This window comes from Lynx canadensis, chromosome A3 (assembly GCF_007474595.2).
Source record: "Lynx canadensis isolate LIC74 chromosome A3, mLynCan4.pri.v2, whole genome shotgun sequence".
NCBI classification, from domain to species: Eukaryota; Metazoa; Chordata; class Mammalia; order Carnivora; family Felidae; genus Lynx; species Lynx canadensis.
In genome coordinates, this window is record NC_044305.1 from 72,685,900 (window position 1) to 72,713,237 (window position 27,338).

The 27,338-nt window shown below is 42.7% G+C and overlaps 1 protein-coding gene across 6 annotated transcripts in view; it reads left to right on the forward strand.

The window, feature by feature from the left end:
• SPTBN1 (spectrin beta, non-erythrocytic 1) overlaps positions 1–27,338 on the forward strand; it is a 200,220-nt gene that overhangs the window by 100,152 nt on the left and 72,730 nt on the right. For 5 of the 6 annotated variants that reach the window (XM_030310589.1, XM_030310593.1, XM_032592641.1 and 2 more), the window contains one exon: positions 26,815–26,966. In XM_030310589.1, coding sequence (XP_030166449.1) covers positions 26,815–26,966 — 152 coding nt within the window. Of the gene's footprint in view, positions 1–22,606; positions 22,612–26,814; positions 26,967–27,338 lie in introns of those variants that run through there. The other variant, XM_030310591.1, reaches the window with a different exon arrangement.

The window sequence follows — 27,338 nt, forward strand, 5'->3', positions numbered from 1 at the left end:
GAGGCAGGGCCTCAGAAATGTAGATATCAGATTATGATGCAAGCTTGGCTTTTTAAACTGAAGAGATAGCCACGAGAAAACTAGCTGTGGCCAAAGACTGTTTCTCAGCTCACAGTGATTTCCAGTCCCCTGCCCCCTCCTTAAAAAAAAAAAAAAAAAAAAAAAAATGTTGGTTTTCCTCTGCAAATATATATGATTTCTATTTTGAGACAGGAGGTTATTTTTTCATTTGAAACACAAGGAAGCAATTTTTAAAAGTCCTAGTCATTCAGCAGTGGGCCTGACTATAGCCAAGCTTGACTAGGAGTTCTTGGCCACAGAACCACATACTGCAGCCTTTATTAGGGTAGTAAATTCAGTTGGCTTTTTGGGAAAGGAGGGGCCTGGAATTGAGGGAGAGGCACTAGGGCACTGGCCTGCTGGTCTAGGGCTCTGCATCTGGCCGGCTTTGGGACTGTTTGCCTACCTGTGTGCTGAGTCAGATGGGAGGGTGAGTCCAGATATCATCTCAGCCAGTGTTGTCATCCAGTGATTCTGTAGTGACCTTTCTTACCTTATTTTACTTATGAGCTCATAGTTGTCTGCAAAGGTAAGTTATGCTGTGGATCACTTTTTCTGTGATAAGGAGCAGCTCTTTTGCTCATCAGTGTTTTTTGGAAGAGGAAACTGAGGCACAGGGCACTCAGTGATTTAGCAGTTGGCTTTGGGATCTCCTCTATTTCCCCTTCCCTAGTGGGAATTTACAATGTAAGTCATTTGCTAAGGTCCCCTGCATTAAAAACCGACAAATAAAACTACTGCAGTGGGAGACGTGATTGTTAGAATAATAGTTGGTGTTACTCAATTCCTGTTTAATATTCTGCCTTATGGAGGGCATCTCTGTAGCTCGTTGCTAGGCACCTAGGGTACAACTTCCCTCTAGAGGCTCACAAACAAGTCAAGAGACAGCAAAACAGATATGCTTTTCGTAATAGGATTTAAATGGGTGAATATAAAGATGGGGTGGGTGCTTCATATACCTGCAAAATGGAGAACACCTGCCCTCCTTGCTCATCCAGGAGTTGCTTTGAGAATCAGTTACAATAATGTGTGTGAGCACCCTATGAAAAATACAAATCCGTAATCAAATCCAAGAAATTTTCGTGTGGGGAAACAAATGGCAAGACTCTGTTCTCAGTTTCACTCAACTGGTCTGAAGAAGGAAACAGACCTTTTCAATAACAATTGCCTGTATTTACTGAATACTTAAATACCTGACTCTGTGCCATTTATTATATGCATTACCTCATTGCAGGCTCAGAGGAATGCTAGAGGTAGGCATAGATGTTATCTCTGTTTACAGATGAGGAAACCAAGGCTTGGAGAGATGAAGACACTTGCTCAGTGTCACAGGGCCAGTAAACGGCGGGGCCATGATCACACCCAGCTGTGTGTTCACAGACCCCACTCCACGCTGCCTCTCTGGAGATAGTTATCTTCCTGGGAAGATCTAGGCGTGCCGAGGTGTGGAGAGAGCAGTTGGACCTCGTCTAGCAGCAGCCTACACAGTTTCTTGAGTGTGCTTTGAAGCAGCTTCCTCAGCGCTTGCTCCTCAGAAAGCGTCCTCCCCTGTGGGTGTGGGATTTATGATGTGGTTTCCTTCCTCCTGCCTCTGGCCCTTCTCCCCCAGGGTCAGAAAGCCCACGGGTGGCTGATAATGTGCTGTGCTGGAGTCACTGGTCCCCGCCCTGTGTTCAGGATGGGTCATGTTTGTGTCACCGTGTGGTAAGCTGGTGGTGCTGTGGGGGCCTGACCAGTGCAGGCTGGCTTGGAATCAGAGGTCACAGCCTTGGCCACCACATTGCTCATGAGTCCCCTGATGCTTGTGATGTAAGAGTTCAACCACAAGCTTCTTTCTCCTGCACTGAATGTAACCTTAAAAAAAAAAAAAAAAATGCTTTTGTGGGTGAAATTTCCAACACGAACCAGGTATGAACCAGGTGCTTTGATGTCTACTGTATATTATTCTTTCAGTAGCCTTGTGAGGTAGGTGGCGTCCTGTCTGCCCTGAGAATTGAGGAACCTGAAGATCACAAAGGTGAAATAAGGTGGCATGATCACTTAGCCAGCAAGTGATAAATGGGTGATTTTGCAAAATTTTGCAGCAAGAAGGGGCTGTTTTCAACATTTCTTTGAACTTAAAGTATGTATTTTTTTGTTGTTTTTACAGAGTAGAGGCAGATAGCAAGGCATAGTGTACATGTTTATCAGCACATGGGTAGATTTTACTGATTTTAATTTCATTTACATTTTGTTGAAAACACATGTGTTCAATTATTTTTATTAGGGATTCAACCAAATTCATAGGTGTTTTAAAGTGTCACACTTAACCTAGCAAAAGATTGAATACATAGATTAAAAATGATAGGCTTGGGGCGCCTGGGTGGCGCAGTCGGTTAAGCGTCCGACTTCAGCCAGGTCACGATCTCGCGGTCCGTGAGTTCGAGCCCCGCGTCGGGCTCTGGGCTGATGGCTCAGAGCCTGGAGCCTGCTTCCGATTCTGTGTCTCCCTCTCTCTCTGCCCCTCCCCCGTTCATGCTCTGTCTCTCTCTGTCCCAAAAAATAAATAAACGTTGAAAAAAAAAATTAAAAAAAAAAATGATAGGCTTGTCAGTCAGGTTTCTCAAGGTTGAATTTCTGATCAAACTGCTTGCTACTGATGAGTATATCCTTCCATTAAAAACAGTGTCATCTGCTAAACTGCTTATAGATATTGCAAGGGGCATAACATTGCCGGGAGGGGTGCTGTATCTGCATATCTTGACGGTCAGAGCTGACATCCATTTGGATACATTGGATAAATGGTAAATGCATTTAGGGTATTTGGGAGGATGTTGAGCCATGTGATAGCTCAAATTCAGGTGATATTAAGCCTTGGTCTATCAGGATCTTTTTGAAGATAGCTATAAACACGCATGTAGATAAGGACCCAGTGCCAGTACTTTGAGGACTCTGGATTTTGAGTTGTTAGACATGAGATACCTGCAGCCAGACATCTCTTGTGATTTAAATGATGTGGTGACTCAGTGACAGCCAAACTGTAGGACAGCTCAACTTTAAAGTATCAAGGACTCATTTGAATCTGTCCACAAACCTCTGAACCAAAAGGGGAGGGAAAATGTGTTTACCTACATTTGGAAAGCTGGGTCGCAACATGCCTCTGCTTAGGCAGTCATGAAAACCATGTCTTTCTTCCTTTCTCCTGTGTGAGACAGGAGTTGACCTGTAGCCTGAAAGAAATGTGTTTGGGTGGGTACTTAGGGCAGCTTCCAGAACCCGGCTCAGTTTTTAGGTTATCGTGGTGGAGTTAGAGGGAAAGCTGGGTAACGATGTTGGTCTTTTATTTTGATGTCACCTGATGTCACTGGGGTCTGCTTCACCTTTTGCTGCGGTGGCTCAGTTTGTGACTGAAATCTAGAACATCGCTGAGGGGGGAGATGCATGTAGGCATAGGAAGATAGCTGTTGGCTCTAGTTGTTGCTTCCATTTCTTTCTGTTGGTGATAAGTATTGTTATCTAGAACTTGTCCTCAACTCAACTGGCATAACCTGGAAGCCACTTGCTTATAATGGGCTCTAGTTGATGCACTATTGCAGACTGGCTGTTGGGATGGAGTAGCATGTGCCTACTAAGTAACGAAGAATAAGTGCTGTGGATGAAAGCAAGATCAAGTTTTAGAACATGTTTATAGCTCTAACACTGCCGAAGGAGCCATCAAATCCATTCACCTGTTTAATCAACAATTCAGCAAGTGAGTGAGTGTCATGGTGAGCAAGTTAAGATGCTAAACACTCTAGAAAACAGGTGTAAGAGACAGTCACTCCCTTGAATAACATTCTAAAAGGGAATACTAGGTAGAAAGTGGCAGGTGTTCTAAGATGTGCACATAACACCCCTAGGTTGTGGTCAGATGGGAGAGAGACTTTTTGGAGTTGATATTTCAGCTACAACTTTAGGACCAGGATTAGGTAATGAGATGGTGGGTGCTGGGGGGGTAGGGATGGGCTTTGACCAGAGGGAGCCACAAAAACAGTGAGGCATGTTGGGGGAATGGCTGGACACCTGCCTAGGATGTCAGATGTATATTTTCCCTTCCATTTCCATTGTTAATGCTTTATTACTAGTTGGGGGTTTGGCCTTTTTGTTAGCCAACATGCAGCTAATGTTGGCACAGGTACAGAGAATCAGGTGCTTAGCAGCCGGTTTTGGTAAAGTGACCTTGCACAAGTGATATGCATCTCATTTCTCTCGCCCATTAGAAAGGACTGTGAGATCATCATTTGGCACAGACGTGAAGGTTCCTGCAAATAAACGTATGGAAGGTATTATTGGTAGTACCAGTAACCAGTGGTAACTTTGATTTTACTGAAGGCATCTGTTAAGACTTTGCTGGGTAGATGCCCACTGCTAAGAAAAAAACAAAAAAACAACAACAAAAAAAAACAAAAACAAAGCAAAACACACACAAGCATCTGGCTTCTGTGTCCTCTGGGCTCACGGAATCAGTCCCGTTGGAAACGAACAGGCTCCTGAGGAGAAGGAAAGCAAAAGAAAAGCTATATCCTCATGCAGAGAGAAGGAAAAGTAGGTCCCTACCTAAACTCCAGCCTGGTGGTGGTGGTAATAGTAATACAGCTAAAGGTTCTTGATACTTATCCTCATGCACGTGTCTAATACTTTGCATGTATTGATTCATATGCTCCCACAGCCTCCCTGTTAGAAAAGAGTTATCTCCATTTTGGAAATGAGAAAACTGAGGTACAAAGGATGCTTTGTCCAAGGACACATAGGTAGTAAGTGGTGGAGTTGGGATTCCAGCCCAGGCCACCTGAACTGGAGTCTGAATCCTTAACCATTTTGCCATTCTGCCTCTCCAGAGCATTTCTCTTATGGCAATTAAGGCCTATGCTTTTGTAGATCACAGGTTAGCATTTTGCTAGTACTTCTCAAAACCTTGATTGGTGAAAGCATTTGCTGGGAAGTGGAAATTCCTGAGCATACTCCAACTGTAAAGGATCTGTTGAGACTTTCATTCTGAATTGGTGGGGGTAGTGAAGGGCAGCATGGTAAATGCAATGTAAAATTTAAGCCTTGCCTAGTCTAGGAAGACTTCATTCCCTTTTCTTTGGTGGTTTGCTTCGGTAATTCTGGTAGAGTAAGAGGCATTCATCTGACAGTGCAGGCTCCTCGATCTGTCCCCTCTCCTTCTAGAGTGTCACAAGTTATTTGTCACTGTGTTACATGCTTTCCACCTCCATTTTAGCGGGATTGGTTTTTTGTTGTTTAGATGTGTTTTTTGTTTGTTTGTTTTCGTTAGTGGTGTTTTGTTCTGTTTTGCCTGGTATTTTGCCAGTGTACAACATTATTTGTAAAGAGACTTGGAGAGCCTGGAATGAAGGGTCATAGTGCTGGAGTGGAATTTTGGAGTTAAAAGGGTGATATTTACTCGTGTGGTAGCCTCCACAGAAGGTAACCCTGGAGCAGTTTTCAGTGGTGATGGTCTTACCCTGGAACATGGAGCTGGGCCAGAACCCACGTTTTAAGTTTACATTCATGGAGTTTGCTGATTTTTCTTGACTTTAAACATTTTCAGCTGCTGGAGCATTTGTTGGTGTATTTAGGCCAAGTTGCCTTTTATTCTGTGATGTCCATGTGTGAATAAAGTAGATAATCCCAATTTCTGGCTCGACTGTTGCTGCCAAGTATAGGCGAAGACTTCCAGCTGCTATTTGTGTTTTGTTTTCGGGCCACCTTTTGAGTTTTCCCACAGCAGATACACACATAGTTTTTAAGAGAAGCACCAGTTCATCCTTGCTCATTGCTATTCTAAAACTGCGTGCTTCATTTTGTTCATCATACATTGTGTTGTAAATTTGGCATAAGAGGAGCAAGTGATTTGTATTTATTGTATATAGTTCCCTCCACCGCCCACCCAGTTCCAGAAATGATTTAATTTGACCTAGGCAAGTGTCTTCTCATGACGTTTTTTTTTTTTAAATGTTTATTTATTTTGGGGACAGAGAGAGACAGAGCATGAATGGGGGAGGGGCAGAGAGAGAGGGAGACACAGAATCGGAAGCAGGCTCCAGGATCTGAGCCATCAGCCCAGAGCCTGACACGGGGCTCGAACTCACGGACCGCGAGATCGTGACCCGAGCTGAAGTCGGACGCTTAACCGACTGAGCCACCCAGGCGCCCCGACCTTTTTTTAAAAAAATATATGTGTGATGGTAATTCTGCTGCTTGCACTGTCTGGAATCACAAAACTTCATGATGGGTCTGTTGGGTTGGTGAACACTGAGTTTGTTCTCTTCTTTGGACCCTATCTAGAAAATTGTGAACATTTTAGGAAGGCCTGACAATTGCAGTACTGAGAGGTGCCATGTCACTGCTGCATGTCTTTCCCCACCCCTCCCCCCCAGCAAATTTTCTTTTGATGGTGCTATAGAGAAGCCTTCTTATATATATGATGTATGTGTTATGAACTCACATTTTGATCTCTTTGGAAAGTAAGCTTTATATTTTGGATTTATGTAGTTCAAGTGATCTCATTCACCTTTTCTCTGAGATGCAGTATACTCAAGGTGTAGAAGGAGGTATGACAAGCATGTAGTCAAGATGAATTATAACAGTTTCCATTCATCGTGTGGTACACCACAGCTGTAAAGAGTGACATCCAAAGAGAGTCAGTACCAGATTATCAGCTGCTATTTTTTTAGGATTGATTCTGTGGAGATGACAGCTGATGTGGAGCCATTTATGGGTGAACCATGTAATAACCATAAACCAGAACATTTCTGAAAACACCTGAACTCCCCGTCTTTCACATTTACGGGGAGAGACCATAGCACCCAGTGAGGGGTGCTTCATCTCTGTGCGGTAGGAATGCAGGGAAATCTTTAGTCCCCTCAATATCAGAACTTGTGGGCAGACCAGATCTCACCTAGCTGGAGCACATAGCTGAAGATTAGGCATATCAGGGAGTATGATCATTGCAGTTCAGTCCTGCTTTTGAATTGGGAAGATCTGCTGTGTGGAGTTCTGAAAAGTATCTTTATGTGTTCCAGTAACTCCTGACTATTGACCCTGGGGTTTAGGTAGAACGTAAGTCTTAAAGAGTCTTAAATAGAATGTAGGAACCAGTTCTAGCCAAATGCATTGACTAAAATGACTGTCAGGTCTTGTGAGAAAGTACGGTGTGACAGCAAGATCCTAAAACTGTAAAAGTAAATAGTCGACAGGAGTTAACTATATTTACTTGGGGGGCAGGTTATAAACCCAAATCTCTATGCTGAACTTGAGTGTTTCTTTTCTCCTCTCCTAGAGTAAAGGCTCCTAATGAGGACTGCTCTCCCGTGTTGCTAGGACAAATCTGTTTGACCTTCTTCATGTAAATGACTAAGAGGGGAATATTTTCATTTACTTTAAAGCCATGTATTTAAGAGGTTTGCAGACTGGTCCTGACATGATAGCCTTTGGCCCCTGTCGTGGGGAGGGAAGCTAATGCTGAACAAATTGAAGCTTCCAAGTGGTCAGGTAGAACCCTAACAAATCCTCTACATGACAGTGATGGCTGAAAAGCTGTTTATCTTTTAAGTAGTATCTCTGTGAGAGTTACTCTGGGGTGACTTTTCTGGTCCATAAAGAGTAGATTTTGTTTCTTGCTGCTGTGTAGAGTTGTGGTTAACTATGTGCGAAGCTGAAAACTATCTGAAACTTTCAGGAAACCACCATTTAGAAGCTTCTGGCCCACTTTGGCTGGGCACCTTTCATTTTAAATGCCCACCGTGGCTCTTCACAGTGCATGTCTTGAATACACAAAAGACAAATTCATCCCCATTACTGGGAATGCAATTTGAAGCACAGGACTTGTTAATTAGTATGATCAATAGTATTGCCATCCTCTGCTTATTTGTGTGTCTGGGGCAGTGGGGTGGGTGTGGTAATTCCAGTATGTTCTCATTCTTTCAGCAAAAGAATCTTCCCTCCCTCCCTCATTGTTTCTTGACAGAATAAGAAGTTTATTGTGAGGAGCGAGTTAATTCTGACAGGATTTGGGTTCTTACCATGCCTGGAGGTGATGAAGATGAGATGCACACATAACAAAGATAATGAGTACAAGTGGAGGGTGGAGAGTAGAGGAGTTGTCTGTAGTCACTAAGTGCTCCTCCTTTGTGCCTTATAACCTTTCAGTATTCTAAATTGAAAATTCTCAGTAAGGGCTTCAGTGAGACACAAGCCGGTGTCTGACCAGCTTGCCCAGGACATGGGCTTCCTTCGGGGTTGACCAGTTGGTGTTGCTCTCCAGAGGATCATGGCCGGCACTGAGCTGCCCCTGCATCTGGGCTCCCGAGGTTACTCCTCAGCCGGCGAGCCAACCCTTGGGTGGCACAGCATTCATGCCATTTTGTTTTTGTTGTTCTGGGACCACTTTGAGGCCTTTCATGGATTTCCCTGGGGGTATAGCCCCATGGTTTAAAAAAAAAAAAACAAAACTGTTCAAGGCCTCAGCTTCATAACAAGAATACAACCCTTTCCCCCTTGTCATTACTGCTTCTTCCTTACTAATTAGCCAGCTGCTGCAGGTCTCATTAAAGTTCATTAATCCTGAGCATCTATCTGTCCATAGGAACTGCCTCAAGATAAAAAGAGGAAATTCAGCTAAACATTTTTGTTGCTGCTAATTACTCTAAGCTATACTTTTTATTAATTAATTACTCTGCTCACTTTCCAAACCTGAATGAGGACCTTTGCCTGTGCCAGACAACAGGCATTTCACTCTCCCCTGGCTGCAGATATGCTACCTTGTGGTTTGGGGTATGGGATACCTGTAATTATCAGGGCCAAGAATAGGGTGCCTCTGGAAGCCTGGTTTTGTGTAACCTCAACTGTTGAAAGCTTTCAGTTGATAATGGATTTATTTTTTATGTTATTTAGTTTATTTTTTGATAGAGAAAGAGCAGGGGAGTGGCAGAGAGAGTGAGGAAGAGAGAGAATCCCAAGCAGGCTCTGCACCATCAGCGCAGAGCCCAGTGCAGGACTTGAACCCACAATCCGTGAGATCATGACCTGAGCTGAATCAAGTTGGATGCTTAACTGACTGAGCCACCCAGGTACCCCTCAATAATTGATTTTTTTTTTAAACAGATGCATTCTTTAAATTATCTCATATGTTTGTTAAAATACGTGATGGCAGAACAGTCACAAAGCTAGTTGTTCCAGAGTCTAACAAAGAATTTTAATGGGGGTTGGGATGGGAGTGTAATGGATGGTTCTGTGTTGTAGCTACAGGTGACATGAAAAGCAAAGTGTTGATCTTGGGGGTTGGACTGGTGGTGACTGAAAGCAAGGAGTCCTTGATAGTACATGGTGACTTGTACAGGCAGGGCAGAGGAGCATGCTTCCATTGTTGAGACTTAACGGGAGATCCCAGTGGAACTGAAAGAACTGTTGAAAGGAAGATTCTTTTTGGTGAGGGCTTCTGCACTGAATTTTAAGTAAAACTCCTGGTGTTCAAATTGTCAGGAAGTAAGTTTACAGGATACTGTAAGATATTTAGTTCCATGTGCTCCCTTTAGGTGGGGGAAAAAACGTATTCACCAGTCAGGCTTGACTCCTCTATTTCATCTCAGATGCAGCATAGTGTAGAATTCTGTTTGGAGCAGTGGGGGCTGGCAAGGCAGATCTTGGTTCCAATCCATGGGACTGTGCTTTGTGACTTTGGTTTGCTGTTACGCAAAACATGTTTGATAAGAGTACCTCCTTTACATGGCGGTTGTAAGAAGTAAATGAGTTTAGGGGCGCCTAGGTGGCTCAATTGGTTGAGCGTCCGGCTTCAGCTCAGGTCATGATCTCATGGTTCGTGAGTTCAAGCCCCGCATCGGGCTCCATGCTGGCAGCTCAGAGCCTGGAGCCTGCTTCAGATTCTGTGTCCCCCTCTCTCTGTGCCCCACCCCTGCTTGTGCTCTGTCTCTGTCTTTCAAAAATGAATAAACACACACACACACACACACACACACACACACACACACAAAGTTAAAAAAAAAAAAAGAAGTAAATGAGTTTCAGTGAAGTGCTTAGAAGGGTGCCTGGCCCTTTTACAGTAAGTGCTCCATTAAACCCTAAGTACGCTGGTTAATATAGAAGACAGTAATTGAATTTCTCTATCATTTAAAATTGTTAGTGGATGAACCCCGTTGGGCTCTGATCTTATCCCTGTGGCTGTGTAGTGATGTCACCTGGACTTAAACCTCATTGGTGACACTTTGACCCCTTGAATCACCTCTGGTCAGATGATCCTACAGTGCTTTGCTCCTTCCTCTCTTTTGCCACTTCTTACATGCTGTGTAATTAACTGTCGTGTGTTATTAAACTGAAAACCCCTCCAGCATGCATCCTAATTTCCTATTTCTTTGTATAGTGATTTATGAACACTTTTTAAAAATGGAATTATTTTCCCGGCAGATGAAATCAGAGGTGGAACCTAGGTAAATAAAGGGTATAATGGAGCTTTTCTGACCCGAGTGCAAATAAATAGGTACTTGGAGCCTGACCTCTGGGAGCCTGGTTTGCAAACTACTTCCCAAGCATCCTGTAGACCTCAGTGTTTCTTTAGTGAATGTCACTTATTTTTGTATTAATAGGCTCAATTCCCTATTAATTAGGGAATTTCTTCCCTCAATTAAAGGGAAGAAATAGTATCGGTTTGCCTTACTTTGCTTATAAATGTTGTATAAAGTTGGATACTGATTTGGCATTCTCCAGATGATAGGCATGAAAATTTAGGGTGACATTTTATTTATTTTAGAGTACTCACTGGAGACAGCATTCACATATGACCTTTTGTTGTGCCCTGGGAGAATGATTTCCTCCAGCAAATGCCCTTTCTATTCCTGCTCATCAATCTCGCACCCATTTGTGAGGCTCGGTTCTCCTACCCAAATTAAGATGAATTGTATGTTTTTCCCTCAAATAGAAATGCCCTTTGAATATTTAGAAGTGGTATATGCTGTTTTTGTTTTGTTTGTTTTTACAAAACAACTAACAAACAGTGCAGAAATACAGAAGCATAAGTCCTCCAGGTTCTGGTTGTCTCCCTTGAGACCATTACAGTTAATAGTTTGGGAAGTGTCCTTCCATACCTTTTTATTTGGTTGCTTACATTTAAATACATATCTTTCTCTATAGGATCATACTAAGTATATACAGCGTTCTGTAAGTGACTTCATTCATGGCTGTCTCCCTAAACCTGTATGCTGCAGATTTCCCTTACTCTTTTTAATGCGTACAGACTATTCTTTTACATGAATGCATCATATTTTACTTTATCAACCTGTTAATGTATATTTAGTTGTTTCTGGTCTTTACTCTTTTGTTGTTACTGATAAACATTTTGTTTGTTTTTTAGTTTTTTTTTTTAAAGTCTGCAATCTGTGTCTCATACATCTTTGTGTGCTTGCACAAGCATTTCTGGAAAGTGACTCTATACAGGTGTGATTGGTAGATGGAGGAAATGCGTATTTTAAGTTTTGATATTGCCCATTTATCCTCCCACCAACCACATACTAGTATGCCCTTTTCTTCATGTTTTCAGTAAGTGACAGGATTTGTTTTTCAAGTCCAAGGAGTAGAATTAGTTTATTTTTGCCTACTTCCACCTAGTCCTGTAGGTGGAACTTTTTGCCACCTTAGCGGAACATCATCTATGGGCTGTGAGCCCTTCCCATCCAGTTTCCAAGATTACTATCTTTATATAGGCTATTGAGGAGAAACAGCTAAAGTCTTCATTAAGCAATAAAATGTCCCTCAAGAACGAATCAGCCATGGCAGTTGGCTTCCCAGGCATATCTAGGTAACTAGCAGAAATACTTCTCCTGTGACAGGGTTGCCTTACCCTTCACCATCATGTCACAAACCTGCAAAACTACAAACAGCAAGGTCCCCACACCTGTTACAAGTACCCAAAGCTGTGGGATGGGAGGTAAAGACTTGCCTCATAGAGACAGGAACAGACCCGGAACAACCGAGGTGGTGGTCCTGTGTGTGGGGGCGCACTCTGGGGTATTGTAAAGATATGCATTCCGTGTTGTGGGAAGAGATTGGCATTTGGGTTAAGTAATACTATATAATTACACCTTGTGCATTGTCTTATACAAAATTGTGCTTAAAGCTTTGATTAGTATTCCTATTAATGAAAAATAGGTTTTAATTAAAGAAAAAAAACTAGTATAAACTCAACTATCCTGTCCTCTTTTGATTAGGGTGAGGGATTCTTTGGTGCCACCCACCCTGTTGACTAGGTCACCATAGGGGCTAAATCTGAGGTCATTTATACCTCCAAGTTTTCTGTCCTCCTTTATTAAAACAAGGTAGTGTACGTGTATACTTAAAAGATCTGCGCGCCAAAACTCTGTATTATTTGGCTTTGTAAGAAATCTTGTGTAACCATTCTATGTGTGAGGTTGAGTAAAGCCACAAAGGAAGTTACCAGAATTGTTTTTCAGTGTTTGGTCTTGTGAGTGATAACTTTCTCTTTTTCATTTTAATATATCCTAAAAATAACTAAATGGTGGTTGAATATGGGTATCAATTATCTAATGTTGTGAATTCTCAAGGAATTGAAAATTTCTCATTAACTATTTTAAGAGAGGACTTTTAATGCTTTTAGGTACCCTTCCCAGTGCCTTCACACTTGTTACTCAATAAATGGTTGCTTACTGGTTAACAGATTAACTCAAGAAGAAAAAAAACGAAGAGGCCCATATGGCTGAATGTCAGGTACTAATGTGTAAAACATGTGCTGTCTGAGGTGCCTGGGTGGCTCAGTTGGTTAAGCATCTGACTTCGGCTCACGTCATGATCTCACAGTTTGTGGGTTCAAGTCCTGAGTTGGGCTCTGTGCTGACAGCTAGGAGCCTGGAGCCTACTTCAGATTCTGTCTCTCTCGCTCTCTCTGGCCCTCCCCCACTCACTCTCTGTCTCTTTCTCTCAAAAATAAATAAACATTAAAATAAAATAAAACATATGCTGTTCTACAAGGAATAATTTTTTAGGCAGTGAAATCGTTGGCTGAGTTTAAATCTATAACCAAGGATTGGGTCAGAGCTTATCATTCAGTAAATTACTTCCTGAATGAAGAATACTCCATGAAAAGTGAAAATTTTGGTTTGATGCACTGACATATCACTTTACAAAATAGTGTTAAACTCGGAAATTTTTTAGTTCAGTTCAGGAAACAGCTTATCTTTACAACATTATGCATTAAAAAAAAAAATCTTGTCGCAACTGTTGGTTCTTTCTGATATGCAACTGTAATTTGAACATTTCTCCCCCATCCCCAGTACATGAAACCTTGGGCTTACTTGCATATACAACTGCAATTTTGGAGTTTGGCCTTGAAGTTGAAACAGTTTTATTTAACGTCCCAATCTGCCATTTCAACTCTGAGTTTCTACAGCGGGTCATATTCTCTGTTGGAGTGGTTTGGGTAACTAATTTGTAATGATCTTTAGGACGGAAGTCAGTTTCTAAATTTTTTTTTTAATGTTTTTAATGTTTATTTTTAAGAGAGACAGAGAGAGACAGAGTATGAGTGGGGGAGGGACAGAGAGAGAGGGAGACACAGAATCCGAAGCAGGCTCCAGGCTCTGAGCTGTCAGCACAGAGCCCGATGTGGGGCTCGAACTCATGAACTGTGAGATCATGACCTGAGCTGAAGTTGGATGCTTAACCGACTGAGCCACCCAGGCGCCCCCATTTCTAAGTTCTTTTGTGTTTACATTCATTTGTTTTTAAATATAATTTCCCATTAATTAGAAAATTGTCCTAATTCTGTAGTTCCAAGTGATACCTTGGCATCCCTGTAACATTCTTTGTTCCAAAATAGTAATACTTTGCAGATTAAATTTACACATAGAACCATAGTTGGAGGACTTCCATGGTAGATTATCTTAGAAGGGCACTTCCACAACTGATTTCGGAAATGATCATTGTACTAAATGCTATACCATCCGTGAAAAGGAGATGGCTTTGTGATGACATGTAGGTTTTTGACTGTCTCCTCCTTCTTGTTTTTGTGTTTCTGGCTTAAAAAGTTTCTTGGACTTTCGCTCTTTGGAATAATAAATTAGAGGTGAGTTGGACATCCTCTTTAAATAGAACTGTCAGAAACTGTCCTGAGTGGCTAGAACTGGTGCAGTAGCCTGCTGGCAGCATCAGCCCTTCTGAAAGTATTGAGGGAGGGCTGTATCCTCTCAAGAAATCTTGAATTTCTTACAATAATGTGACTCTAGTGTGTGGAAGAGAGTTCTGTTTTTCTCCTTGCACTGTTGACCCTGAGAATTCTGGGAAACTGGAGAAGAGAGAAAATCCTAAGGAGGGGCCAGGGTACATGCTACTTGATCTTTAATATACTGGCTTAGACCAGCTGCATGATCCACAGAACAGTGTGGCTACTTTTTTTGTGCATTGCATGAAAAAAACATATAATAAATTTTAATTCTCTCTCACCACCTCCACTTAATCTAATCCCAAGGCTACTATAATAAAAAACTACCTTTAGCTCTTGAAGTAAAGGATTTTATTTTTACAAGTAAATTTGTGTGCCATATGATATCCTGGTTAGGATACATTATTTACTGCTTCTTTAGTTGTTGCTAAGAAAAGATACAGATACTATCCCCCTCATATATTGCAATGGAATTAACCTTTATAAATTCTTTAGTGTACCCATTATAGTTGTTGCCCTTTAAAAAATTCTCTCCTAGTGAGTCTGTATTAATGTTAGCATTCTCCCATATAAGCTGAATACTTAAAGTGGTGTCTCTTTAGTTCCAAGGTTTTCTACCTTTTGAGGATATTACAAATTACCCTAATCTACCTGGGACTTCATGTTTTTTAGTTTTCTTCCAGGGAGGATTGGAGGAGGAGAGGTGATGGCAAATAAAGTGTACCTGAAGCTTGTGCATAGAGGAAGTAGGAAGTTGGGAAATCTGGCCTGAAGCCTCCTGGCTTTTCCTCATCCTTCGATATGAAGGTACAGCCTCAAGTTCTGGCCTGTGTGCCCACTGTGTTGTGTCCCTCCTGACTGCTGGGTTAGCACTGTTAATCCTTTTTTTTCTTTTTTTTTTAACTATTTTTTTTTTCATGTTAATCCTTTTTTTCAAGGTGGCCAGAAAAATACCTCAGCTAGGGAGGGAAGTGGGCCCAGAGTTCACACCCTGGCTGATTTGACATGTGGACAGAGTCCTAGTAATTCAAATTAAAAAGGAAAAAAATGTGGCACATCAACCTGTCTGCCCATTTAATAGTAGAAATTCAAATCGTCCCCAGTGTGGTATCTTCTTTATAGCAAGCACTCAGTGTGTATTTGCTAAGCTAATTTTGATTGGAAAATGGAAGCTAACAAAGGGGATACAGGACTAATGACAGTATAAAAATGTTTAAGCCAGGAATTGATGAAGCTTTTTCTGTAAAGGGCCAGACAGTAACTATATTAGGCTTTGAGGGCCACATAGGGTCTCTGTCATATCTCCTCATTCTCCTTTGATGTTGCCCCTAAAATGCCCCCCCAACCCTAATATAAAAACATGCTAGCCCCTTGACTGTACAAAAACAGGCTATAGGTCAAAGTTTGCTTGTCCCTATTTTAAATTGATCTTTTCAGTCATCAAGGAGCTGACCTGAGTGGATGGGTGTTGTTTGGGGGGAGGTAAGATGTTATTTTCCTCAAGCAATGTGGGATGATCGTGTGAGTAGGAGCTTTGGGATTCTTCAGGGTTCACAGAGATGAGCGTTCTGATCCTGGTTGTGCCTTTGTTAGCCACATGCCCTCAGGCAAATCACCAAAATCTTTCTGTGCTCTGTGCCTCATCTCGTTAGAACTAATATGTTAATGAACAAGGTGAAGCTAACACTGGCCCTAACACAGCATCTACCAGTGCGTAGGAGCCGTGTAGGACTTCATCCTTGGTCCTGCTGACTCTCCCTGGCTGCAGTTGCAGACGGTTTGTGCCAGAATGTCCCTTAAAGATAGAGAGTAGCGGTTAGTAGGCTCACACTTTTGAAGTGTGCCATCCATTTTCAGGCATATTTAGTGAATGGTTTCTTGAGTATTTCTTTATCAGGTCCTGTTTCTTGGTTTTTTTTTTAATCTTTATCATATTTTATTAACATAAACATATTTTATTAAGACATGCAACAAATTTCAGAAACATTTTCACCAAAACACATTTACAGCCCCAAACTTCCAAAGGTTAAGTTGCACTTATTTTTTTTTTTTTTTTTTTTTTTTTTAATTTTTTAAGTTTATTTTGAGAGTGCGCATGAGGATGGGAGCAGTGGAGGGCAGAGGGAGAGGGAGAGAGAAAGAATCCCAAACAGGCTCTGCATTGTCAGTGCAGAGCCCGAGGTGGGGCTCGAACTTGCTTACCGCGAGATCATGACCTGAGCTGAAATCAAGAGTTGTACGCTTAACCAACTGAGCCTTCCAGGTGCCCCACGCTGCATTTATGTTAAATATTAAGTGGAGGAAAAGTGTATTTTCGGTGTCAAGTATATGAAGTGTTGTTACTCAACATGCATCATAATCCCATTGCCGGAAGCTTAAGAAACCTGTTGATTATAATCACTTAATGACTATATAACCTTTGGCACCTGATGCCTCCATTTCTTCACCTGTAAACTGGGAATAATAATTAATATATCTAATAACAATGGGTCTAAATAAATGGATAGATTTAAAACGGAAGAGATTCTGGCAAATGGGCTCAATAAATTTAATATGTTATTGTTGCTACGATGGGAGCTACAGTAATTCTTTTAGAATCACCAATATGAATCAGGGTACTGACCAAATAATTTTTTAAACAGTATAATGAAATCTGATATTATTTAATAGTTGTGTTCCTGGAAAATTATGTGCAATTTAAATTTTTAGTAAAATAACATTCTTTCTTAAAATAAGCTTCATTGATAGATTATTTTGCACTGGAACCAATCATTTCCTTTTATCATTTACTGATATTTTTTCTGTGAAACATTTTTGGTATTTTAAAATAAATATTAAAAAATTAACAAACATTCCCAAGTTCATGTGAATGAACTCTCTCGAGGTGAATTTCCCCACAAATCAGTGATTTGATAAATTTGGTGTGTGCGTGTGTGTATCCTTTTGAGTATAGTTGACACAGCAATTCAACAACTCCGTAGGTTATGCTGTGTTCATTGCAAGTGTAGCTGCCATCTGTCACCATACAAAGCTCTTACAATACCATTGACTATGTCCCCTGTGCCAAACCTCCTTTCTCCCTTTCTCCCGTTTTACTCATTCCACCCTCCTCTGGCAGCCATCACTTTGTTCTCTGTATTTATGGGTGTGTGTCTGCGTTTTGTTTCATTCGTTTGTTTTGGTTTTTAGTTTGCACATATAAGGTAAATTTTTTTTTAAGGCATTTAATTTTCCCTCCTGGTTTTGGCATTTTACACTACTTAATTCACCCTAGTTCTCAGCTTTGCTCTCATTGAAACGAATTAGTGGTGTTGCTTTGGCCATTTGCTTTCGCAGATCATCCCTACCTTGGCCTCATCCACAGTCTTAACTTTTTGTGCATTGTGACTTTAAGGGGCTCACCTTGAAGTGATGACCGCGACAGGGAGGCAGGACCACTGGGAATTGGCCTGTCTATTCAGTTCATTATTGTTAGTCTCCCCCCGCAGTGCCTTAGTTTCCCCATTGGCAAAACTGGGCTGGGCTACTCAAAAGAAAGGCCTGCCGCAAGGTCCAGGCAGGGCCTGCCTGAGGGATATAAACCCTAGGTGCAGGGTTATATAGAGTTCACAGTTGTTCTGTAGTCTGCGTATCAGGCTGTTAAGTGTTAGCAGAGAATTGCATATTTGCTGTACATACATTTAGAACAGATGTTTACGTGTGTTTTGTCCACAAAGCAGGTTAAACTGTTAGGAAAAATATTTTAACTCAAGTTCTATTTATATATAAATCAGCAAACATAAATTAAAGGCCCGCACGCAGACTAACCCGTCACAGGGAGGCCTTTAGTCAGAAGATTAGTTTCCTTCCTTTTGCTGCTTCAAGATAACAGCTCGATTCTCTATTATCAATACAGCCAGTTGCCTGTTTCCGGTTTCCGGCTGTGTGTATTTTGCATGTTGCTCATGGGAAATGATTTATTTATTTTTTCAAGCCAAGACACACATGGGAACTCCACCCTTCTGTAGTCTTTTGTTTTGAATTAAGATGCTTTTTTTTAAAATAACTCCAGAATTGAGCTTTAATGGATAAATTGTTAAAATTATTATAAATTGAGTCTTGTGACTATTGGCCTACTTGGTCATGTTAAAATAATGTTGTAATTACACCCTTATGTATTTTGCTGCCTTGTTCGGTACAGGTATGTGATAGCAGTTGTCACAAAACAAATACGAAAGAAGTAAAAACTTCAAACTTTTTAGGTTAGCTTTGGACCCCTTTTATTCTGAAAGGCTGTACCACAAAATTACATTTTTATCATTTATCAGACATTGAGGAACAGTTGCAAGAAGCAATTCAGTTGTAAAAGATTTTTAGTTGCTGTACAATGATAACATTTAACTTCTTAAGGCCTGTCTACATGATTTCAAATTTCTTTCTTGAACAGTTTAAGTAGGATCACCAGTAGCAGCGGGATTTATCAGTGTGCCTGTTTGTTGGGCACTGGAAATCTGCTGGTTCATTCAACAAATGTTTGTTGTGTGCTCTATCAGGCATATGGCACTAAACAGATGTAGAATTGAGTCCTTGCCCTGGGCACAATTACAGGCTAGTTGAGGAAATAAAGGACACAGGATATATGATAAAAAGATAAGATATAAGGGGCGCCTGGGTGGCTCAGTCGGTTAAGCGTCCGGCTTCGGCCCAGGTCATGATCTCACAGTTTGTGAGTTCGAGCCCCGAGTAGGGCTCTGTGTTGACAACTCAGAGCCTGGAGCCTGCTTCAGATTCTGTGTGTCTCTCTCTCTCTGCCCCTCCCCCACTTGTGCTCTGTCTCTCTCCGTCTCTCAAAAATAAATAAATGTACAAAGAAAAAAAAGATAAGACCTCACATCCCATCAAATGAATGGCCCCTCAAAGAGCTTATCTTGGTCTGGGTCTTAAAGGAGAAGGGTAAGAGATGAGTAAGTGCCCTCTAGGTTAGGAGAATGGTGTAAGCAAAGGTAGGACAAAGGGATATGCAAGGTGTGAGTTCAGAGTGTAACAGAAGAAGCTCTGTCAGATTGGAACACAGAGCTCATGTGTCAGGGAGGATCCCAGAGGAAGCATGTGCCTCCTCAAGAGAGGCTGTTCCAGACTCTTGAACTCCCAGCTCAGTGATTTGGACCCTCTTGTGGATGGCTGGGAGCCATTGAAGGTTTTGGTACAGTGGTATAACTTTGAGAAACTGCTATGTGGGGGAGATGACCACAGCAGTGATATTTAAGGTGGGTAAGAATGAGAAAAGCATGAGGCAGGAGACTTCAGGAATTGTTGAAGGGGGTGGGCCTGAAGCCATCCTAATTGTAGTAAACTTTTTCTTCCAAACACCCAGAAATACATCTTGAAGTCAGTCTCCTGGCAACTGATCCTGTGCTACTTTTGTTATTTTTTGACTTTCGATTTTGACTGAGACACAGAATTCTGCATACAGTAGGTGCCTCATAAAGACTGGAACTTGTTAATACTCTGACCTTCTGATTGATTAGTCATTACTCAGATAGATACAATAATGTCCATTCAAATAGCCAGCCATGGAGCAGTGTTCAAGGCATGATTGCTTCATCGCCTCCTTTTGATTTCTTCTCAACTTCTGTCCTTGTTTCTCCATTCCTACTGTGAACCCACATCTACATTTAACGTAGCTGAGTCTGTACAAAGAACAATTGTACATGATTGCCACCTCTTCCTTAAGATAGGCCACTATCTTCGCACACTTGAAGAAGATCCTGGGAAGAAAATATTCTTGTGTTATACCAGCAGGTTCAGACTATTTGAAAAGTAGAAGAAAGATCTATTCTCTGCAGCCAGGTATAAATCTAGTCTTTGGGGGAATACTGCATGGGTCATTTGCTAGTTCCTGTTTCTGTGTTTCCCTTATTTTCCATCCAGAAATGTTCCATGCCTTGAGGCCTTTCTTCATCCCTGGCTCCCATCCCTTTTCATAGCCAGAATTGTGGCATATGGTGAATATGATCGTGTTTAGCACTCCATGCACAGGGTGTTGCCGAAAGATGCTATACAATCATTTCCATAACACAATGCCCTTCTGTTCATCAAAGCTATTTCTATATCTTCTAGCTTAACTTATGCTAACACAGTGTTCATTTTTCTAGTTGTAGCAAATCCTCCAGAGTAAATAAATGTTGAAGCATCACAGTCTTATGGTATTGGTAGTAGCCATTCCCCAAAAAGCATGGAAGTCAGTTATGTGCTTCAAAGGGGCTGATGATGGAAAGGATAGTCACAGCCTTTTGGTTAAAATTAAGCAAGTATGGGGGCACCTGGGTGGTTCAGTTGATTAAACATCTGACTCTTGATTTCAGCTCCAGTCATGTTCTCAGCGGTCATGAGTTCAAGCCTGGCGTTTTGGAATATTCTCTCTGCCCTCCCCTGCTCGCACTTGCTTACACGATCTTTCTCTCTCCTGCTCTCAAATTAATTAAATAATTAATTCATTAAAAATAAGCAAGTATGTTTCTCTGTTATAAATATTCCATCCCTTTTCAGTAAGCCATCTCCTGAAAATTTCAAGTTATTTATCAAAACCAAAAGACAGTGAATCTAGATACTTCAAGAAGGTATAGCCATGCACAATGATTGGTCTTAACTTGACTAAACAATGGAAGAGACTGAGCAACGCCCAGAGACACCCAGCATATGTCAGCTGTGCCTCTACTGGCTGGCATTGCAGAGCAGCCCTTGTCCTCACCAGGCCTTGAGCTTTGGTGGAGATACCTCTTGTGTCCCACCTCCCTGATAGAGTTGCTGTGCAGACAAAGTGAAAATTGCTGTTGGGATGCATGATGGTGTTACTGCAGACACACCATCTTGTCAAATTCTGTTTTCAAGAAAGGTCACCGTAGTAGAATTTCACCTACAGTTCACTGCTTCTAGAGATTGCCTCTCACTCAAGGTTGGGTTTTCTCTTCTGCTTCTCAGTAGTCCTCATTTTCTAGGTGGTTGGCTAATTTTTCTCTGTGTCTGTGCGGACAAAGACTTAGCTGGCTAGATCTCACCCGGAACCACTTCTGGTTCTGGGGGTCTGTTCTGAGGACATTTTGGTAGAATTGGTAGTTCTGGGAGGCTTATTTTGGGAGTCACTTTAGCCCTTTCCGACTCCTACTCCTGCACTGACATGTAGACTCACCTCACCCCCTCCTGTGAGGGGCTGCTGGTTCTCTCTGCCCTTTCTTCACTTGGTTCACCACATTCCTGGTCTCTGGGCTGCTGACACTGCAGGTTGACTTCCACTGGTCGGTATGAGTTGATGCCAGGCTGCCAGAGGTGGTAGCGTCCTCGTGTACCACCTTGGTTTCCACTCTGCCTACCACATCATGATGCTCATTGCAAAGAGGCATCAATGAGGATTGCTTAACATGAAGGCCCTTATGTGGAGGAGTGAGGAGACCTATATTCTCTGTAGCTTTGTGGGTAGAGTGAGCCTTGCTGGGCCATAGAGACGTATCTAGACTTGCTAGAGACACAGTTGGAGTTACCCAGTAATGGAGCAGACCCTTTGGCAAAATAAGGACTTAAGTTAGGATGGTGAGATGGTGGGTGATTCTACATCTTGTATCATGAACACGTTTGTTTTTGTTTTAATGTTGTGCTAGAGGCATTATTACATGATTGAGGACCCAGGCTTTAGAGCCAGCCCATCTGGAAAGTTACTAATTCTACCTCATAGAGTGATTACAAGGATTGTAAAGCATGTAGATAGGTACCTGGGACACAGGAAGTCACATTAATGCTATTATTTTTTTAATAAAAAGGAAAGAAGCTGTTTTCTTCTGTATGACCGTTAACAACCTCTTGCCATGTACACAAAGTTCCCCCCGCCCTTCCTGAGATTTTTAAATAGCTGGCCCAGGTGTGGTAGAAGGGAATTTTTTGCTTTTAAAAAAGAGTGTTGTTTTAGATAACTTTCAAAGCCTTGTTCTACCCTGAGAGCATATGGCTCCATGATACTGGATCTCAGATGGTTTGAACTAATGAGAGTGCTGCTGTACTGGGGCAGTGCAGAAGAAGCTGATAGTTACAAGCCTGGCACTTTGCTGTGCACTTGACCTCCTCTCATCTAATGCTGGAGCGACCTTAGGTCAGTCCCTCTAAATAAATAAATGGTGGGGGTGGGAGGGGGATGAACAAATACCTGAGAGACACTCACTGGGAACAGAGCTATGGAAGTGCCTGTTCCTTGGAGGCAGTACTTACCAGGTTATGGGCAGGGTTAGGGCGGGTGGGGGGCACTGAACCTGCCCCAGTGTCAGGCTCAGACATCAGCAGATGCAGGCATGATTTGGCTTGGTTAACAGCACTACAAGGTCCTAAAAAGGTACAAGGAGAACAGAAATGGCTTGGGGTACAGAAATGCCCAGTGTCACACTGGGCCCTACCCTTTGGTTGTCCCGGAGGCAGACACAGCTGCTGCTGCTGCTGCTGCTGCTCTTTCTTACAAGGAAGCAGTAAGCAAGAGCTTTGTGGAATGAGTGGGGTTGAGGGTAGAGAATTTCTCCTGCTGTGGCCAACATGCAGACCATTGGGCTCATAAAACCTTGGGTGTAGGCTAAGAGAATAGTGAAATGAACAGCACCCAAGTCAGATGTCTCTCTGGGGAGTGCAGTCTGAGACACTACAGATGCCAACTCCTTTTGGCAGAAGACCAGAATGTGTACACCAGGATTTCCCAACCTGGATACTACTGACATTTTGAGCTGGATGATTCCTGTTGTGGGTGCTGTCCTGTGCACTGTAGGATGCTTACCAGGATCCCTGGCCTCTACTCACTAGTTGCCAGTGTAGCACCCACCCCCGGGCGGGACAATGTCTTCAGACATTGCTAAATGTCCCTTGGGGAATTGAGAACTACTGCTCTAAATAACCAAATCAATATGGAGTTTGCAAGGGCTCCCTTTTCATGGTACCAGATTTGCCTCATACCCGTAGAGCTGAAATGGTCTCTCATTTCTCAGCTATTCCCACCACTTTCTCACACAGTTCTGGCACAGTGTGACAGCAGCTTGAGCTTGGAAACACGCCTCTAGACTGTCTTCCATCATCTGTGCCAAGGGCCTCCTTCTCCTCCTCAAGCAGGCATCTGGCTTAATCTGCCCCTGTCTCGTTGGGTTGTGAGTGCAGGGGTGATGTCATTGTGCCTTCCCAGGAAGGGTGGAACAAAGGACGGGGTCCCCAAGGACACACAGCCTAATCCTCAGCTAGGCTGCTGGGTAGATTTCTTTCCTTCCCTTTCCCTCCTTCCGGCCTCAGAAGTGTTTGTTGTTCACCAGGCCCTCCATTGTCAGAGGACACACTAAGCTGACTGGACTTTGTGTCAAACTGCTGAGCCCGTTTCCTGCCCCTCGTGTGTCATAAGAGTGTTGGTTGTGGTCCAGTCCTTGGATGGAATCTTCCATGTCTTTTCCAGAGCAGTGGCGCAAGCCAGAGGAACTTAGGCTTTATGTGACTCTTCTAGCACACTTACGTGATCTGGGGCCTGCTCTTTAGCTGTGTGGGGAGAGTAGAAAGAGGAAACAGGAGCGAGGACAAGAAAGCAAGGGCTTGTTCTTTTCCTTTTGTTTTTAAGTTCTCTTCATCTTCTTTTCCCCCTCCTTCCTGGAGTTTCTGGGGATGGAAGTAGCCCTCCTCACACAGATCCTCAGCCTGTTTTATTTCCATTCAGTTCTCTCCCCCACCTATGACCTCTCTGCCCACTTCAGGGGGAGGAGGGTCTGGGTTTGACTATAACTCCCAGAACTGGGTAGTGTGGGAGTGTACTTACTGTCTTGAGAAGCAAATCCTTCGAATCTCCTTGTTTGTAAGGGAACCTGTGAATTCAGAACCTGAAGGAAGCCAGGAGTATTTTTGTAATGTGAGATTTATCTAAAAGAGTGACAGTTGGCTGAGGAACACCTTTGTGCTTGTTTATTTAGAAATACCATAATCTAAGCAGGTTTTCATTTTGATCTTGTTCCCTTGATAGGTTGGGTGTGGTAGTGACTTTGAGCCCAAACCCTTGAATAACAGCTTCGAAACCCATCAAGGGCTTTATTAAAGACATTTTTAACTCCAGTGTAGCACATAAAATGTATTAGAATTTTTTGAAAAATTAGCTGTCCCTAAATACGTCTGAACCAGGAGGTACTTGCCATCTCTGAAATGTACTTAATGTCTATGTATTCTGCTTTGGACTTCCTCTTCAAAACAGCCAACCTTTGGCAAAAAATACAGCTCCCTGTGTCAGTGTCTTGAAGTTGCCATCCATCATGATGATTGTGTGATTAATAATGCATGTGATCTTCTCTGTGTGACCTATCATGATGTTATTGGTACAACTCCTTTTTCATCTGCAACTGTGCCCCTTACTACCGTTGTCTTGTTCCCCCAATCCTGCCCTTTCTGATCCTTTCTTTTGGGTTGGCTTTTGTCCCTTAAAAAGGCCCTCTTTTCTGCTGGACGGACTGTTCCTTTAGGGAAAGGCTGGGCAGGGAGGAGCTGCTCATTGCAGCACGTGGCCAGCCGCCTCACCTGCCAGGCTGGCAGCAATACAGGCTTGTCCTGTGTTGTCTCTGCCTGGCCCCCTTCCTGTGGAGGGATGGCTGGAGGCCTCAGCAAAGCCTTCCAGGCAGACTCCCGGGATATTCCAGCCAGGCCGGGAACCCAGTATCTCCAGGCCACCAGATACATGCCCTTGTCCACAAGGGTGGCTTTTTAGTTGTCACCAAGTGGTGGCGAAATACATAAAAATTATTGGGGTCTGCTCCCTTTTTTGTAGATTAATGCATAGACATCTTGGTGGGTTAGGGCTTACACTGGAAGGAGTAGACCTTGGGTCCTTTTGACGCAAATTTATGCTACAGAACCACAAGTGGGGTGAGTAACTGGCAAAAGGGTATCTCTATAGAAAACAGTCAGTGAATATGAATGTGTACAGGGCATGTTATGTGGATCTCTGTTGAAGGTTTCAACAGCCTGTTGGGCTGATATGTCTAGAGTTTTAGGCTTTGAATTGGACAAAACTTGATCACTGAGGCTTGAAAAACTTAGTGTTGTTTCCTAGATGACTTGGATGTACTACTACTACACTTTAGACCATAAACTAGCAGTTGCCTTTTTTTTTTTTTTTTAACGTTTATTATTTTCAGAGAGAGAGAATGTATGTGTACTCATGAGTAGGGGGAGGAGCAAAGAGAGAGGGAGAGGCAGAATCCCAAGAGAGGGAGAATCCCAAGCAGGCCCTGTGTCATAAACACAGAACCCGATGTGGGGCTCCATCCCAGGAACCATGAGATCATAACCTGAGCGGAAATCAAGAATTGGATACTCAACTGACTGAGCCACTCAGGTGCCCCTAGCAGTTGCCTTTTCAACTAATGGTTGTAGTTTGGAGATTACAGCTGTCCACTCCTCTTATAGAAGGGGACACTGAACACAGTATCTCAGCACATTTTTGGTGAAACCTTGGGCCCAGGCCCTGCTCTCCCAGTGCCTGGCCAGATCTCTTTGTACCTTACCACATTGACTGCCATTTTCTCTGTTGTTCATGGGTGTGTGATTTAGCAGGTGAGAGGGTCATTGCAGATCAAGGTCATGAGTGAATTTGTCTTCTTTTTTTTTTTTTTTTAAGTTTATTTTAATTTTAAGAGTGAGAGAGCATTTGAGGCACCTGGGTAGCTCAGTCGGTTGAGTATCCTACTTCGGCTCAGGTCATGATCTCACAGCTCGTGAGTTTGAGCCCCTTGTCAGACTCTGTGCTGACAGCTCGGAGCCTGGAGCCTGCTTCAGATTCTGTGCCTCCCTCTCTCTCTGCCCCAACCCACTCACATTCTGTCTCTGTCTCTCTCAAAAATAAATAAACATTAAAAAAAATTTAAAAAAGAGTGAGAGATCATGAGTGGGGAAGGGGCAGAGAGAGAGAGGAAGAGAATGGATCCCCAGGAAGCTCCACGCTGTCAGCCTGGAGCCCAATGCAGGGCTCTATCCCGTGAACCGTGAGATCACGGCCTGAGCCGAAACCAAGATTCGGACGCTTAACCGACTAAGCCACCCAAGCACCCCGTATCTTCTGATCCTTTGTATATGAGAGAAGCAGTTTCTTGCTTTAGCTTTTTTACCCCATGTCCCTCCCTGTACTGTGTGCTTCCCTAATACTCACCTTTTGAAGGAACAATAGTAGTTGTAACATACACATTAGAAACTTTACCAAATGTTATGCTACGGGGCAGGGCTGCACAGGACCCCACTGTGATCTGCTGTATCCTCTTGACTCTTCAACAGAGATGAGAGAAAATGAAATGAATGAGAGCAAGAATATTCTGCTGGTGGTACACGTAGGGGCTCAGATGTTCAAGGATTGTATGATTCTTACATTCCTCAAGCGTTTATCATGCTTCAGAGAAGCTAAGTAGCAGTTTCAGTTAGAGTTGAGTTTTCCTGTTCTTCCTTTGGCTGGGCTCTTGTGACCCTGCTAGCACAAAGCTGCTGTTGCCATGCTGTGATTGATGGTAAAACGAGCTCTCTTCTGCTTGCAGATGAGCGTGAAGCTGTGCAGAAGAAGACCTTCACCAAGTGGGTCAATTCCCACCTCGCCAGGGTGTCCTGCCGGATCACAGACCTGTACACTGACCTTCGAGATGGACGGATGCTCATCAAGCTACTGGAAGTTCTCTCTGGAGAGAGGCTGGTAAGTGGGAATGTTATTAAGTGACTTTGCATCATAGGCCAGAAAATGTTTTTGAAAAATCAAGTGTGGACTTGTGTTTTCTGATGAATTTTACAGTTAATGACTAATATTTTTGAGAACGAGAATCTGGATAGGTGAGATGAGTATGTTGGGAAAAGCTCCTGTGTACCATTGTGAGTCTGGGTGATATTCTTGAACTGTAATAAAGCAGCCTCCTTCTGGTAATTTGTGAGGTTACTACCCTTGGTCTGAAAGATCTTGGCTGGTGTCCCCTGTTAAACTGGGCACAGCACTGGAAATGGAAGGGCCAGACGTAGGCACTGGCTCCAGGATGAATCTGTATCCCACAAGATCATGGAATAATTTTAAATC